The following is a 14,444-nucleotide window of genomic DNA, read 5'->3' on the forward strand; positions in this document are numbered from 1 at the left end:
CTAGGGAGAGTCTGTAAGGAGCTGTGTTATCCCACTTTACCAGGCTAGGGAGAGTCTGTAAGGAGCTGTGTTATCCCAGGCTAGGGAGAGTCTGTAAGAAGCTGTGTTATCCCACTTTACCAGGCTAGTGAGAGTCTGTAAGGAGCTGTGTTATCCCACTTTACCAGGCTAGGGAGAGTCTGTAAGGAGCTGTGTTATCCCAGGCTAGGGAGAGTCTGTAAGGAGCTGTGTTATCCCAGGCTAGGGAGAGTCTGTAAGGAGCTGTGTTATCCCAGGCTAGGGAGAGTCTGTAAGGAGCTGTGTTATCCCAGGCTAGGGAGAGTCTGTAAGGAGCTGTGTTATCCCAGGCTAGGGAGAGTCTGTAAGGAGCTGTGTTATCCCACTTTACCAGGCTAGGGAGAGTCTGTAAGGAGCTGTGTTATCCCACTTTACCAGGCTAGTGAGAGTCTGTAAGGAGCTGTGTTATCCCACTTTACCAGGCTAGGGAGAGTCTGTAAGGAGCTGTGTTATCCCAGGCTAGGGAGAGTCTGTAAGGAGCTGTGTTATCCCAGGCTAGGGAGAGTCTGTAAGGAGCTGTGTTATCCCAGGCTAGGGAGAGTCTGTAAGGAGCTGTGTTATCCCACTTTACCAGGCTAGGGAGAGTCTGTAAGGAGCTGTGTTATCCCACTTTACCAGGCTAGGGAGAGTCTGTAAGGAGCTGTGTTATCCCAGGCTAGGGAGAGTCTATAAGGAGCTGTGTTATCCCACTTTACCAGGCTAGGGAGAGTCTGTAAGGAGCTGTGTTATCCCACTTTACCAGGCTAGGGAGAGTCTGTAAGGAGCTGTGTTATCCCACTTTACCAGGCTAGGGAGAGTCTGTAAGGAGCTGTGTTATCCCACTTTACCAGGCTAGGGAGAGTCTGTAAGGAGCTGTGTTATCCCAGGCTAGGGAGAGTCTGTAAGGAGCTGTGTTATCCCAGGCTAGGGAGAGTCTGTAAGGAGCTGTGTTATCCCAGGCTAGGGAGAGTCTGTAAGGAGCTGTGTTATCCCAGGCTAGGGAGAGTCTGTAAGGAGCTGTGTTATCCCAGGCTAGGGAGAGTCTGTAAGGAGCTGTGTTATCCCAGGCTAGGGAGAGTCTGTAAGGAGCTGTGTTATCCCAGGCTAGGGAGAGTCTGTAAGGAGCTGTGTTATCCCAGGCTAGGGAGAGTCTATAAGGAGCTGTGTTATCCCACTTTACCAGGCTAGGGAGAGTCTGTAAGGAGCTGTGTTATCCCACTTTACCAGGCTAGTGAGAGTCTGTAAGGAGCTGTGTTATCCCACTTTACCAGGCTAGGGAGAGTCTGTAAGGAGCTGTGTTATCCCACTTTACCAGGCTAGGGAGAGTCTGTAAGGAGCTGTGTTATCCCAGGCTAGGGAGAGTCTGTAAGGAGCTGTGTTATCCCACTTTACCAGGCTAGGGAGAGTCTGTAAGGAGCTGTGTTATCCCACTTTACCAGGCTAGGGAGAGTCTGTAAGGAGCTGTGTTATCCCAGGCTAGGGAGAGTCTGTAAGGAGCTGTGTTATCCCAGGCTAGGGAGAGTCTGTAAGGAGCTGTGTTATCCCAGGCTAGGGAGAGTCTGTAAGGAGCTGTGTTATCCCAGGCTAGGGAGAGTCTATAAGGAGCTGTGTTATCCCACTTTACCAGGCTAGGGAGAGTCTGTAAGGAGCTGTGTTATCCCACTTTACCAGGCTAGTGAGAGTCTGTAAGGAGCTGTGTTATCCCACTTTACCAGGCTAGGGAGAGTCTGTAAGGAGCTGTGTTATCCCACTTTACCAGGCTAGGGAGAGTCTGTAAGGAGCTGTGTTATCCCAGGCTAGGGAGAGTCTGTAAGGAGCTGTGTTATCCCACTTTACCAGGCTAGATCTCATCAAGATCTGTTGCCTACATCTACTCATCACTTATTATTATTATTACAAATGGAAGATTATCACTTCTCACAATGGTGCTCATGTAGTAAAGTTAGATCAAAGCTGACTCGATGTCTGTCCAGATCACATTTGGCCAGACATGATGAGTTAGGATGTTTCATAACTGAGCCGAACATAATAGCATATTATAGTAGGCCTGTAACGTCACCGTTACACCAAAACCTCCTCATCTCTATTGATTTGAGGATGGTTAGCTGAAGCAGGATATATGCTTCTACTGAAACAAAACACAAGACAGACCTAAGAGTTTACCGCCATCTGCTCTAATCCGCCTAACTTTGGTGTTTGAGGGTATTAATGTTGTCTTGCTCTCTCTAACATTTTCTCCCTCTTCCAGAAGTTTCCGACTGACAAGGCCTACTTCATCGCCAAGGAGCTTCTCACCACAGAGAGAACCTTTCAGAAGGACCTGGCAGTTATAACCGTGGTACGATGAATTATAACTCTGGGAGAACTAGTTATAACCATGGTAAGACTAGTTATAACCATGGTAAGACTAGTTATAACCATGGTAAGACTAGTTATAACCATGGTAAGACTAGTTATAACCGTGGTAAGACTAGTTATAACCGTGGTAAGACTAGTTATAACCGTGGTAAGACTAGTTATAACCGTGGTAAGACTAGTTATAACCGTGGTAAGATTAATTATAACTCTGGGAGAACTAGTTATAACCATGGTAAGACTAGTTATAACCATGGTAAGACTAGTTATAACCATGGTAAGACTAGTTATAACCATGGTAAGACTAGTTATAACCATGGTAAGACTAGTTATAACCGTGCTAAGACTAGTTATAACCGTGGTAAGACTAGTTATAACCATGGTAAGATTAATTATAACTCTGGGAGAACTAGTTATAACCATGGTAAGACTAGTTATAACCATGGTAAGATTAATTATAACTCTGGGAGAACTAGTTATAACCGTGGTAAGACTAGTTATAACCATGGTAAGATTAATTATAACTCTGGGAGAACTAGTTATAACCATGGTAAGATTAATTATAACTCTGGGAGAACTAGTTATAACCGTGGTAAGACTAGTTATAACCATGGTAAGATTAATTATTACATTTACATTTAAGTCATTTAGCAGACGCTCTTATCCAGAGCGAGCGTTGTTGTGTCTCAGTGGTTCCAGGCTGTGTTGTGTTGTGTCCCAGTGGTTCCAGGCTGTGTTGTGTTGTGTCTCAGTGGTTCCAGGCTGTGTTGTGTCTCAGTGGTTCCAGGCTGTGTTGTGTTGTGTCCCAGTGGTTCCAGGCTGTGTTGTCCCAGTGGTTCCAGGCTGTGTTGTCTCAGTGGTTCCAGGCTGTGTTGGGTAAAGAGGTAGTCTAACAGCTGTGTTGTCTCAGTGGTTCCAGGCTGTGTTGTGTTGTGTCTCAGTGGTTCCAGGCTGTGTTGTGTCTCAGTGGTTCCAGGCTGTGTTGTGTCTCAGTGGTTCCAGGCTGTGCTGGGTAAAGAGGTAGTCTAACAGCTGTGTTGTCTCAGTGGTTCCAGGCTGTGTTGTGTTGTGTCTCAGTGGTTCCAGGCTGTGTTGTGTCTCAGTGGTTCCAGGCTGTGTTGTGTTGTGTCTCAGTGGTTCCAGGCTGTGCTGGGTAAAGAGGTAGTCTAACAGCTGTGTTGTCTCAGTGGTTCCAGGCTGTGTTGTGTTGTGTCCCAGTGGTTCCAGGCTGTGCTGTGTTGTCTCAGTGGTTCCAGGCTGTGTTGTGTTGTGTCCCAGTGGTTCCAGGCTGTGCTGTGTTGTCTCAGTGGTTCCAGGCTGTGTTGGGTAAAGAGGTAGTCTAACAGCTGTGTTGTCTCAGTGGTTCCAGGCTGTGTTGTGTTGTATCTCAGTGGTTCCAGGCTGTGTTGTGTTGTGTCCCAGTGGTTCCAGGCTGTGTTGTGTTGTATCTCAGTGGTTCCAGGCTGTGTTGTGTTGTGTCTCAGTGGTTCCAGGCTGTGTTGTGTTGTGTCTCAGTGGTTCCAGGCTGTGCTGTGTTGTCTCAGTGGTTCCAGGCTGTGCTGGGTAAAGAGGTAGTCTAACAGCTGTGTTGTCTCAGTGGTTCCAGGCTGTGTTGTGTTGTGTCCCAGTGGTTCCAGGCTGTGTTGTGTTGTCTCAGTGGTTCCAGGCTGTGCTGGGTAAAGAGGTAGTCTAACAGCTGTGTTGTCTCAGTGGTTCCAGGCTGTGGTTCCAGGCTGTGTTGTGTTGTCTCAGTGGTTCCAGGCTGTGTTGTGTTGTGTCTCAGTGGTTCCAGGCTGTGCTGTGTTGTCTCAGTGGTTCCAGGCTGTGCTGGGTAAAGAGGTAGTCTAACAGCTGTGTTGTCTCAGTGGTTCCAGGCTGTGTTGTGTTGTGTCTCAGTGGTTCCAGGCTGTGTTGTGTTGTGTCCCAGTGGTTCCAGGCTGTGTTGTGTGTTGTCTCAGTGGTTCCAGGCTGTGTTGTGTTGTATCTCAGTGGTTCCAGGCTGTGTTGTGTTGTGTCTCAGTGGTTCCAGGCTGTGTTGTGTGTTGTCTCAGTGGTTCCAGGCTGTGCTGTGTTGTGTCCCAGTGGTTCCAGGCTGTGTTGTGTTGTGTCTCAGTGGTTCCAGGCTGTGTTGTGTTGTGTCCCAGTGGTTCCAGGCTGTGTTGTGTTGTCTCAGTGGTTCCAGGCTGTGCTGGGTAAAGAGGTAGTCTAACAGCTGTGTTGTCTCAGTGGTTCCAGGCTGTGTTGTGTTGTCTCAGTGGTTCCAGGCTGTGTTGTGTTGTGTCTCAGTGGTTCCAGGCTGTGCTGTGTTGTCTCAGTGGTTCCAGGCTGTGCTGGGTAAAGAGGTAGTCTAACAGCTGTGTTGTCTCAGTGGTTCCAGGCTGTGCTGGGTAAAGAGGTAGTCTAACAGCTGTGTTGTCTCAGTGGTTCCAGGCTGTGTTGTGTTGTGTCTCAGTGGTTCCAGGCTGTGTTGTGTTGTGTCCCAGTGGTTCCAGGCTGTGTTGTGTGTTGTCTCAGTGGTTCCAGGCTGTGTTGTGTTGTATCTCAGTGGTTCCAGGCTGTGTTGTGTTGTGTCTCAGTGGTTCCAGGCTGTGTTGTGTGTTGTCTCAGTGGTTCCAGGCTGTGCTGTGTTGTGTCCCAGTGGTTCCAGGCTGTGTTGTGTTGTGTCTCAGTGGTTCCAGGCTGTGTTGTGTCTCAGTGGTTCCAGGCTGTGCTGTGTTGTGTCCCAGTGGTTCCAGGCTGTGCTGTGTTGTGTCCCAGTGGTTCCAGGCTGTGTTGTGTTGTCTCAGTGGTTCCAGGCTGTGTTGTGTCTCAGTGGTTCCAGACTGTGTTGTGTTGTGTCTCAGTGGTTCCAGGCTGTGTTGTGTTGTCTCAGTGGTTCCAGGCTATGTTGTGTCTCAGTGGTTCCAGGCTGTGCTGTGTTGTGTCCCAGTGGTTCCAGGCTGTGCTGTGTTGTGTCCCAGTGGTTCCAGGCTGTGTTGTGTTGTCTCAGTGGTTCCAGGCTGTGTTGTGTCTCAGTGGTTCCAGACTGTGTTGTGTTGTGTCTCAGTGGTTCCAGGCTGTGTTGTGTCCCAGTGGTTCCAGGCTGTGTTGTGTTGTGTCCCAGTGGTTCCAGGCTGTGTTGTGTTGTGTCCCAGTGGTTCCAGGCTGTGTTGGGGAAAGAGGACATCCTGCCAGACTCAGTGAGGACCCTGATCAACACCAACTATGATCCAGTCTATCAGTTACACCAGGCCTTCCTCAAGGAGGTGGAGCAGAGGCTGCAGCAGTGGTGAGGAGTGTGTGTGTGTGTGTGTGTGTGTGTGTGTGTGTGTGTGTGTGTGTGTGTGTGTGTGTGTGTGTGTGTGTGTGTGTGTGTGTGTGTGTGTGTGTGTGTGTGTGTGTGTGTGTGTGTGTGTGTGTGTGTCCAGGTCTTCAGCACCGCTCTTCAGTGAGTCACTACAGCAGCCGGTCATACAGGACTGATCATCATCAGAGACCCCTGGTGGACGGCCCATCAGAGACCCCTGGTGGACGACCCATCAGAGACCCCTGGTGGACGACCCATCAGAGACCCCTGGTGGACGACCCATCAGAGACCCCTGGTGGACCACCCATCAGAGACCCCTGGTGGACCACCCATCAGACCCCTGGTGGACGACCCATCAGACCCCTGGTGGACGACCCATCAGAGACCCCTGGTGGACGACCCATCAGAGACCCCTGGTGGACGACCCATCAGAGACCCCTGGTGGACGACCCATCAGAGACCCCTGGTGGACGACCCATCAGAGACCCCTGGTGGACGACCCATCAGAGACCCCTGGTGGACGACCCATCAGAGACCCCTGGTGGACGACCCATCAGAGACCCCTGGTGGACCACCCATCAGAGACCCCTGGTGGACGACCCATCAGAGACCCCTGGTGGACCACCCATCAGAGACCCCTGGTGGACCACCCATCAGACCCCTGGTGGACCGCCCATCAGACCCCTGGTGGACGGCCCATCAGAGACCCCTGGTGGACGGCCCATCAGAGACCCCTGGTGGACGGCCCATCAGAGACCCCTGGTGGACGGCCCATCAGAGACCCCTGGTGGACGGCCCATCAGAGACCCCTGGTGGACGACCCATCAGAGACCCTGTGGAACACTGAGAGGACAGACCTAGTGTATACTGCTCCTCTGAGAGGACAGACCTAGTGTATACTGCTCCTCTGAGAGGACAGACCTAGTGTATACTGCTCCTCTGAGAGGACAGACCTAGTGAATACTGCTCCTCTGAGAGGACAGACCTAGTGAATACTGCTCCTCTGAGAGGACAGACCTAGTGAATACTGCTCCTCTGAGAGGACAGACCTAGTGAATACTGCTCCTCTGAGAGGACAGACCTAGTGAATACTGCTCCTCTGAGAGGACAGACCTAGTGAATACTGCTCCTCTGAGAGGACAGACCTAGTGAATACTGCTCCTCTGAGAGGACAGACCTAGTGAATACTGCTCCTCTGAGAGGACAGACCTAGTGAATACTGCTCCTCTGAGAGGACAGACCTAGTGAATACTGCTCCTCTGAGAGGACAGACCTAGTGAATACTGCTCCTCTGAGAGGACAGACCTAGTGAATACTGCTCCTCTGAGAGGACAGACCTAGTGAATACTGCTCCTCTGAGAGGACAGACCTAGTGAATACTGCTCCTCTGAGAGGACAGACCTAGTGAATACTGCTCCACTACCCCATCTGGTGGTGGAGCTGTGTAACTATGCCGATTAGCTCAGTGTTCTCTAGTAGGTACATGTGGCACATCTACATGTGGGTTGGAGAATCTCAGGAATGCAGTCTACGTGTCATAACTCTCTCAACCACTCACAGGAAGGGTTTGATCTTCTCCCGGGGATTGATGCTTCTCAGCTGTTAATCACGCTGTTGCAATGTGGTTTCAATTAGAGATGGACAGATGGGTAACTGAATGAGTGATGTTGTCTCTCCACTTGCCCCTCACTATGGTGTCACTGAGAGAGGAAACACTGTCTGTCTGTCTCCTGCAGGGTTAGGCTTAGCAGCAGGTCACCATGTTGTCTCTCCACTTGCCCCTCACTATGGTGTCACTGAGAGAGGAAACACTGTCCGTCTGTCTCCTGCAGGGTTAGGCTTAGCAGCAGGTCACCATGTTGTCTCTCCACTTGCCCCTCACTATGGTGTCACTGAGAGAGGAAACACTGTCTGTCTGTCTCCTGCAGGGTTAGGCTTAGCAGCAGGTCACCATGTTGTCTCTCCACTTGCCCCTCACTATGGTGTCACTGAGAGAGGAAACACTGTCTGTCTGTCTCCTGCAGGGTTAGGCTTAGCAGCAGGTCACCATGTTGTCTCTCCACTTGCCCCTCACTATGGTGTCACTGAGAGAGGAAACACTGTCTGTCTGTCTCCTGCAGGGTTAGGCTTAGCAGCAGGTCACCATGTTGTCTCTCCACTTGCCCCTCACTATGGTGTCACTGAGAGAGGAAACACTGTCTGTCTGTCTCCTGCAGGGTTAGGCTTAGCAGCAGGTCACCATGTTGTCTCTCCACTTGCCCCTCACTATGGTGTCACTGAGAGAGGAAACACTGTCTGTCTGCTGCAGGGTTAGGCTTAGCAGCAGGTCACCATGTTGTCTCTCCACTTGCCCCTCACTATGGTGTCACTGAGAGAGGAAATACTGTCTGTCTGCTGCAGGGTTAGGCTTAGCAGCAGGTAACCCTGTTGATTTCACTCTGTCACCAGGGAGGGACGGTCCAACGCCCACGTTAAAGGAGACTACCAGCGTGTGGGTGACGTCATGCTGAAGAACATTCAGGGGTTAAAGGTACAGTAGACGTGGATATCGTTCCCTTCAACATGTCCTCAGAGTAATGACCTGTGGGTGACGTCATGCTCCTCTCTCTCTAACCCCTACATCTTCTACCTAACCTACCCCTCTCCTCTCTCTCTAACCCCTACATCTTCTACCTAACCTACCCCTCTCCTCTCTCTCTAACCCCTACATCTTCTACCTAACCTACCCCTCTCCTCTCTCTCTAACCCCTACATCTTCTACCTAACCTACCCCTCTCCTCTCTCTCTAACCCCTACATCTTCTACCTAACCTACCCCTCTCCTCTCTCTCTAACCCCTACATCTTCTACCTAACCTACCCCTCTCCTCTCTCTCTAACCCTTACATCTTCTACCTAACCTACCCCTCTCCTCTCTCTAACCCCTACATCTTCTACCTAACCTACCCCTCTCCTCTCTCTCTAAACCCCTACATCTTCTACCTAACCTACCCCTCTCCTCTCTCTCTAACCCCTACATCTTCTACCTAACCTACCCCTCTCCTCTCTCTCTAACCCCTACATCTTCTACCTAACCTACCCCTCTCCTCTCTCTCTAACCCCTACATCTTCTACCTAACCTACCCCTCTCCTCTCTCCCTAACCCCTACATCTTCTACCTAACCTACCTCTCTCCTCTCTCCCTAACCCCTACATCTTCTACCTAACCTACCCCTCTCCTCTCTCTCTAACCCCTACATCTTCTACCTAACCTACCCCTCTCCTCTCTCTCTAACCCCTACATCTTCTACCTAACCTACCCCTCTCCTCTCTCTCTAACCCTACATCTTCTACCTAACCTACCCCTCTCCTCTCTCTCTAACCCCTACATCTTCTACCTAACCTACCCCTCTCCTCTCTCCCTAACCCCTACATCTTCTACCTAACCTACCTCTCTCCTCTCTCCCTAACCCCTACATCTTCTACCTAACATACCCCTCTCCTCTCTCTCTAACCCCTCTCCCTAACCCCTCTCCTCTCTCCCTAACCCCTCTCCTCTCCCCCTAACCCCTCTCCTCTCTGCCCCAGCAGCAGTTGACGTCCCTCCTGCAGCGTCACGGTGAGGTGTTGGTTGAGTTAGAGCGTTCCTGTCGTGCCTCCCAGCGGCTGCAGGAGTTGTGTGGAGAGTTTGAGCAGCAGAAGGTGTGTTACCTGTCCCTGAACATGTTCCTGCTACGCCCCCTGCATCGTCTGCTGCACTACAAACTGATTCTGGAGAGACTCTGCAAACACTACCCCCCCACACACCAAGACTTCAGAGACAGCAGAGGTAGGACCCTGCTCCTCTAGTTGTCTAGTTAATATCTCAGAGAGAACCCTGCTCCTCTAGTTGTCTAGTTAATATCTCAGAGAGAACCCTGCTCCTCTAGTTGTCTAGTTAATATCTCAGAGAGAACCCTGCTCCTCTAGTTGTCTAGTTAATATCTCAGAGAGAACCCTGCTCCTCTAGTTGTCTAGTTAATATCTCAGAGAACCTTGCTCCTCCAGTTAATATCTCAGAGAGAACCCTGCTCCTCTAGTTGTCTAGTTAATATCTCAGAGAACCCTGCTCCTCCAGTTAATATCTCAGAGAGAACCCTGCTCCTCTAGTTGTCTAGTTAATATCTCAGAGAACCCTGCTCCTCTAGTTGTCTAGTTAATATCTCAGAGAACCCTGCTCCTCTAGTTGTCTAGTTAATATCTCAGAGAGAACCCTGCTCCTCTAGTTGTCTAGTTAATATCTCAGAGAACCCTGCTCCTCTAGTTGTCTAGTTAATATCTCAGAGAACCCTGCTCCTCTAGTTGTCTAGTTAATATCTCAGAGAGAACCCTGCTCCTCTAGTTGTCTAGTTAATATCTCAGAGAGAGCCCTGCTCCTCTAGTTGTCTAGTTAATATCTCAGAGAGAACCCTGCTCCTCTAGTTGTCTAGTTAATATCTCAGAGAACCCTGCTCCTCTAGTTGTCTAGTTAATATCTCAGAGAACCCTGCTCCTCTAGTTGTCTAGTTAATATCTCAGAGAACCCTGCTCCTCTAGTTGTCTAGTTAATATCTCAGAGAACCCTGCTCCTCTAGTTGTCTAGTTAATATCTCAGAGAGAACCCTGCTCCTCTAGTTGTCTAGTTAATATCTCAGAGAACCCTGCTCCTCTAGTTGTCTAGTTAATATCTCAGAGAACCCTGCTCCTCTAGTTGTCTAGTTAATATCTCAGAGAACCCTGCTCCTCTAGTTGATATATCAGAGATGGTGTGTGTTAGAGAGAGAACACTCCTCCTCTAGTTGATATATCAGAGATGGTGTGTGTTAGAGAGAGAACACTCCTCCTCTAGTTGATGTATCAGAGATGGTGTGTGTTAGAGAGAGAACACTCCTCCTCTAGTTGATATATCAGAGATGGTGTGTGTTAGAGAGAGAACACTCCTCCTCTAGCTGATATATCAGAGATGGTGTGTGTTAGAGAGAGAACACTCCTCCTCTAGCTGATATATCAGAGATGGTGTGTGTTAGAGAGAGAACACTCCTCCTCTAGCTGATATATCAGAGATGGTGTGTGTACTAACACTCCTCTAGCTGCCCTAGCTGATATATCAGAGATGGTGCTGCAGCTTCAGGGAACCATGATGAAGATGGAGAACATCCAGAAGCTTCTAGAACTGAAGAAAGATCTGACAGGCATCCAGGACCTGGCTATATCTGGCAGGGTAAGAGAACAGTTTTCCCTGGCTTTGCTTTGACAAGTATTGTAGTGATTTATTCCAAGTTGTAGTACATCAGTCCTCATGTTGTCCTTTAGTGTATCTAACTTCCTGTCGTTGTTCATTGTTTCCTCTGTGTTGTTTCTGTCACCCATCCAGGAGTTTATCAGACTGGGCTGTCTCAGTAAGCTCTCAGGGAAAGGACTACAGCAAAGAATGTTCTTCCTGGTTAGTCATTACTTCCTACTTCCTGTCACATGACTCCTCTGCTCCTCACTCACCCTATCTCTCTCTCTGTCCCTCCCTCTCTCTCTTATATCTCTCCTCCTCCTCCTCCAGTTCAGTGATGTCTCATTATATCTCTGTGTTCCTCCCTCTCTCTCCTCCTCCAGTTCAGTGATGTCTCATTATATCTCTGTGTTCCTCCCTCTCTCTCCTCCTCCAGTTCAGTGATGTCTCATTATATCTCTGTGTTCCTCCCTCTCTCTCCTCCTCCAGTACAGTGATGTCTCATTATATCTCTGTGTTCCTCTCTCTCTCCTCCTCCTCCAGTACAGTGATGTCTCATTATATCTCTGTGTTCCTCCCTCTCTCCTCCTCCAGTTCAGTGATGTCTCATTATATCTCTGTGTTCCTCTCTCTCCTCCTCCAGTACAGTGATGTCTCATTATATCTCTGTGTTCCTCTCTCTCCTCCTCCTCCAGTTCAGTGATGTCTCATTATATCTCTGTGTTCCTCCCTCCTCCTCCTCCAGTTCAGTGATGTCTCATTATATCTCTGTGTTCCTCCCTCTCTCCTCCTCCAGTTCAGTGATGTCTCATTATATCTCTGTGTTCCTCCCTCTCTCCTCCTCCAGTTCAGTGATGTCTCATTATATCTCTGTGTTCCTCCCTCTCTCCTCCTCCAGTTCAGTGATGTCTCATTATATCTCTGTGTTCCTCCCTCTCTCTCCTCCTCCAGTTCATTGATGTCTCATTATATCTCTGTGTTCCTCCCTCTCTCCTCCTCCAGTTCAGTGATGTCTCATTATATCTCTGTGTTCCTCCCTCTCTCTCCTCCTCCTCCTCAGTTCAGTTCAGATGTCTCATTATATCTCTGTGTTCCTCCCTCTCTCCCTCCTCCTCCAGTTCAGTGATGTCTCATTATATCTCTGTGTTCCTCCTCTCTCTCCTCCTCCAGTTCAGTGATGTCTCATTATATCTCTGTGTTCCTCCCTCCTCTCAGTGATGTCTCTCCTCCAGTTCAGTGATGTCTCATTATATCTCTGTGTTCATTATATCTCCCTCTCTCCTCCTCCAGTTCAGTGATGTCTCATCATATCTCTGTGTTCCTCCCTCTCTCCTCCAGTTCAGTGATTCCCTGGTGTACACCAGCAGAGGTATGACAGCAGACAACCAGTTCAAAGTTCACGGCCAGCTGCCTCTCCACGGCATGACAGTAAGAGTCTCCAGAACCTGAACCTTAACATTATGGGCCAGTTTCCTGGACACACATTAAGCCTCGTCCTAAAACGGCAGATATATAGAGAAAACATTTATTCCAGGATTAGACTTAATGTGTGTCCAGGAAGCTGGCCCCATGCTGGTAGCTTCAGATGACATAACACAGCTGTAAATTAGTAGAGGTCACTCTCCTCTGATCCAACCTGTGTCTGTGTCCTCAGATCAGGGAGAGTGAGGATGAGTGGGGAGTTCCTCATTCCTTCACTCTGTTTGGTCAGCGCCAGTCTGTCGTCGTGGCAGCAAGGTACAAGTGTTCTAGATGTGTTCTGGGTGTTATTCCATTTTCTTGATGTTTTAGGGTGTTTTACAGTGTTCCAGGGTGGTTTAGAATGTTTTAGGGTGTTCAAGGGTGGTTTAGAGTGTTTTAGGGTGTTCTAGAGTGTTCAAGGGTGGTTTAGAGTGTTTTAGGGTGTTCTAGAGTGTTCCAGGGTGGTTTAGGGTGTTCTAGAGCAGGGGTGTTAAACTCATTTAGCCCCAGGGGCCACAATCAGTCATTAGAAAGGTCCTAGCTGTGCATCTAACCCATGTCTGTACTCTGTACCAAGCTGTGCATCAGAGATGGTGAAATGGATAGAGGACATCAGGATGGCTGTAGTCCTGGTAGAACAGAGTAACAGACCTTCTACTGATCTACTGTCCACCAGTCGATCAGACCGCAGTAAGTCTTGTACCTGACCCCTGACCCCTAGACCTGGTAGAACAGAGTAACAGACCTTCTACTGATCTACTGTCCACCAGTCGATCAGACCGCAGTAAGTCTTGTACCTCACCCCTGACCCCTAGACCTGGCTGAACAGATGAATGGTCTTTCCTCTGATCTACAGTCCACCAGTCGATCTGACCGCAGTAAATCACACTACCTACTGCTACTACTTCTACAGGTGGAGTTAAAGGGCCCACAGCAGCCATGAACAGCCCTAACCTTCCCACAGAGTACAGGCTGAGTCCTAACTAACCTTCCCACAGAGTACAGGCTGAGTCCTAACTAACCTATCCTTCCCACAGAGTTCCCACACAGAGTACAGGCTGAGTCCTAACTAACCTAACCTTCCCACAGAGTACAGGCTGAGAGTACAGGCTGAGTCCTAACTAACCTATCCTTCCCACAGAGTACAGGCTGAGTCCTAACTAACCTAACCTTCCCACAGAGTACAGGCTGAGTCCTAACTAACCTATCCTTCCCACAGAGTACAGGCTGAGTCCTAACTAACCTTCCCACAGAGTACAGGCTGAGTCCTAACTAACCTAACCTTCCCACAGGGTACAGGCTGAGTCCTAACTAACCTAACCTTCCCACAGAGTACAGGCTGAGTCCTAACTAACCTTCCCACAGAGTACAGGCTGAGTCCTAACTAACCTATCCTTCCCACAGAGTACAGGCTGAGTCCTAACTAACCTAACCTTCCCACAGAGTACAGGCTGAGTCCTAACTAACCTTCCCACAGAGTACAGGCTGAGTCCTGAACTAACAGGCTAACCTTCCCACAGAGTACAGGCTGAGTCCTAACTAACCTTCCCACAGAGTACAGGCTGAGTCCTAACTAACCTAACCTTCCCACAGAGTACAGGAGTCTGAGTCCTAACTTCCCAACAGGCTGAGTCTAACCCTTCCCACAGAGTACAGGCTGACTCCTAACTAACCTTCCCACAGAGTACAGGCTGAGTCTAACCTAAGAGTACAGGCTGAACCCTAACCTTCCCACAGAGTACAGGCTGAGTCCTAACTAACCTTCCCACAGAGTACAGGCTGAGTCCTAACTAACCTAACCTTCCCACAGAGTACAGGCTGAGTCCTAACTAACCTAACCTTCCCACAGAGTACAGGCTGAGTCCTAGTCTAACTAACCTAACCTTCCCACAGAGTACAGGCTGAGTCCCTAACCTAACCTTCCCACAGAGTACAGGCTGAGTCCTAACTAACCTAACCTTCCCACAGAGTACAGGCTGAGTCCTAACTAACCTTCCCACAGAGTACAGGCTGAGTCCTAACTAACCTTCCCACAGAGTACAGGCTGAGTCCTAACTAACCTTCCCACAGAGTACAGGCTGAGTCCT

At 49.4% G+C, this 14,444-nt stretch overlaps 1 protein-coding gene across 1 annotated transcript in view; it reads left to right on the forward strand.

The window, feature by feature from the left end:
- LOC124023313 (FERM, ARHGEF and pleckstrin domain-containing protein 1-like) overlaps nt 1–14,444 on the forward strand; it is a gene marked incomplete at its 5' end in the record, with an annotated part of 55,521 nt that overhangs the window by 27,406 nt on the left and 13,671 nt on the right. Inside the window, 9 exons of the mRNA XM_046337828.1 lie at nt 2,285–2,374; nt 5,526–5,659; nt 8,126–8,207; nt 9,246–9,483; nt 10,763–10,893; nt 11,047–11,115; nt 12,235–12,324; nt 12,551–12,633; nt 12,935–13,047. Of these exons, the coding sequence (XP_046193784.1) occupies nt 2,285–2,374; nt 5,526–5,659; nt 8,126–8,207; nt 9,246–9,483; nt 10,763–10,893; nt 11,047–11,115; nt 12,235–12,324; nt 12,551–12,633; nt 12,935–13,047 (1,030 nt within the window). The remainder of the gene's footprint in view (nt 1–2,284; nt 2,375–5,525; nt 5,660–8,125; nt 8,208–9,245; nt 9,484–10,762; nt 10,894–11,046; nt 11,116–12,234; nt 12,325–12,550; nt 12,634–12,934; nt 13,048–14,444) is intronic.

This window comes from Oncorhynchus gorbuscha, unplaced genomic scaffold, assembly GCF_021184085.1.
Source record: "Oncorhynchus gorbuscha isolate QuinsamMale2020 ecotype Even-year unplaced genomic scaffold, OgorEven_v1.0 Un_scaffold_1583, whole genome shotgun sequence".
Taxonomy (NCBI): Eukaryota; Metazoa; Chordata; class Actinopteri; order Salmoniformes; family Salmonidae; genus Oncorhynchus; species Oncorhynchus gorbuscha.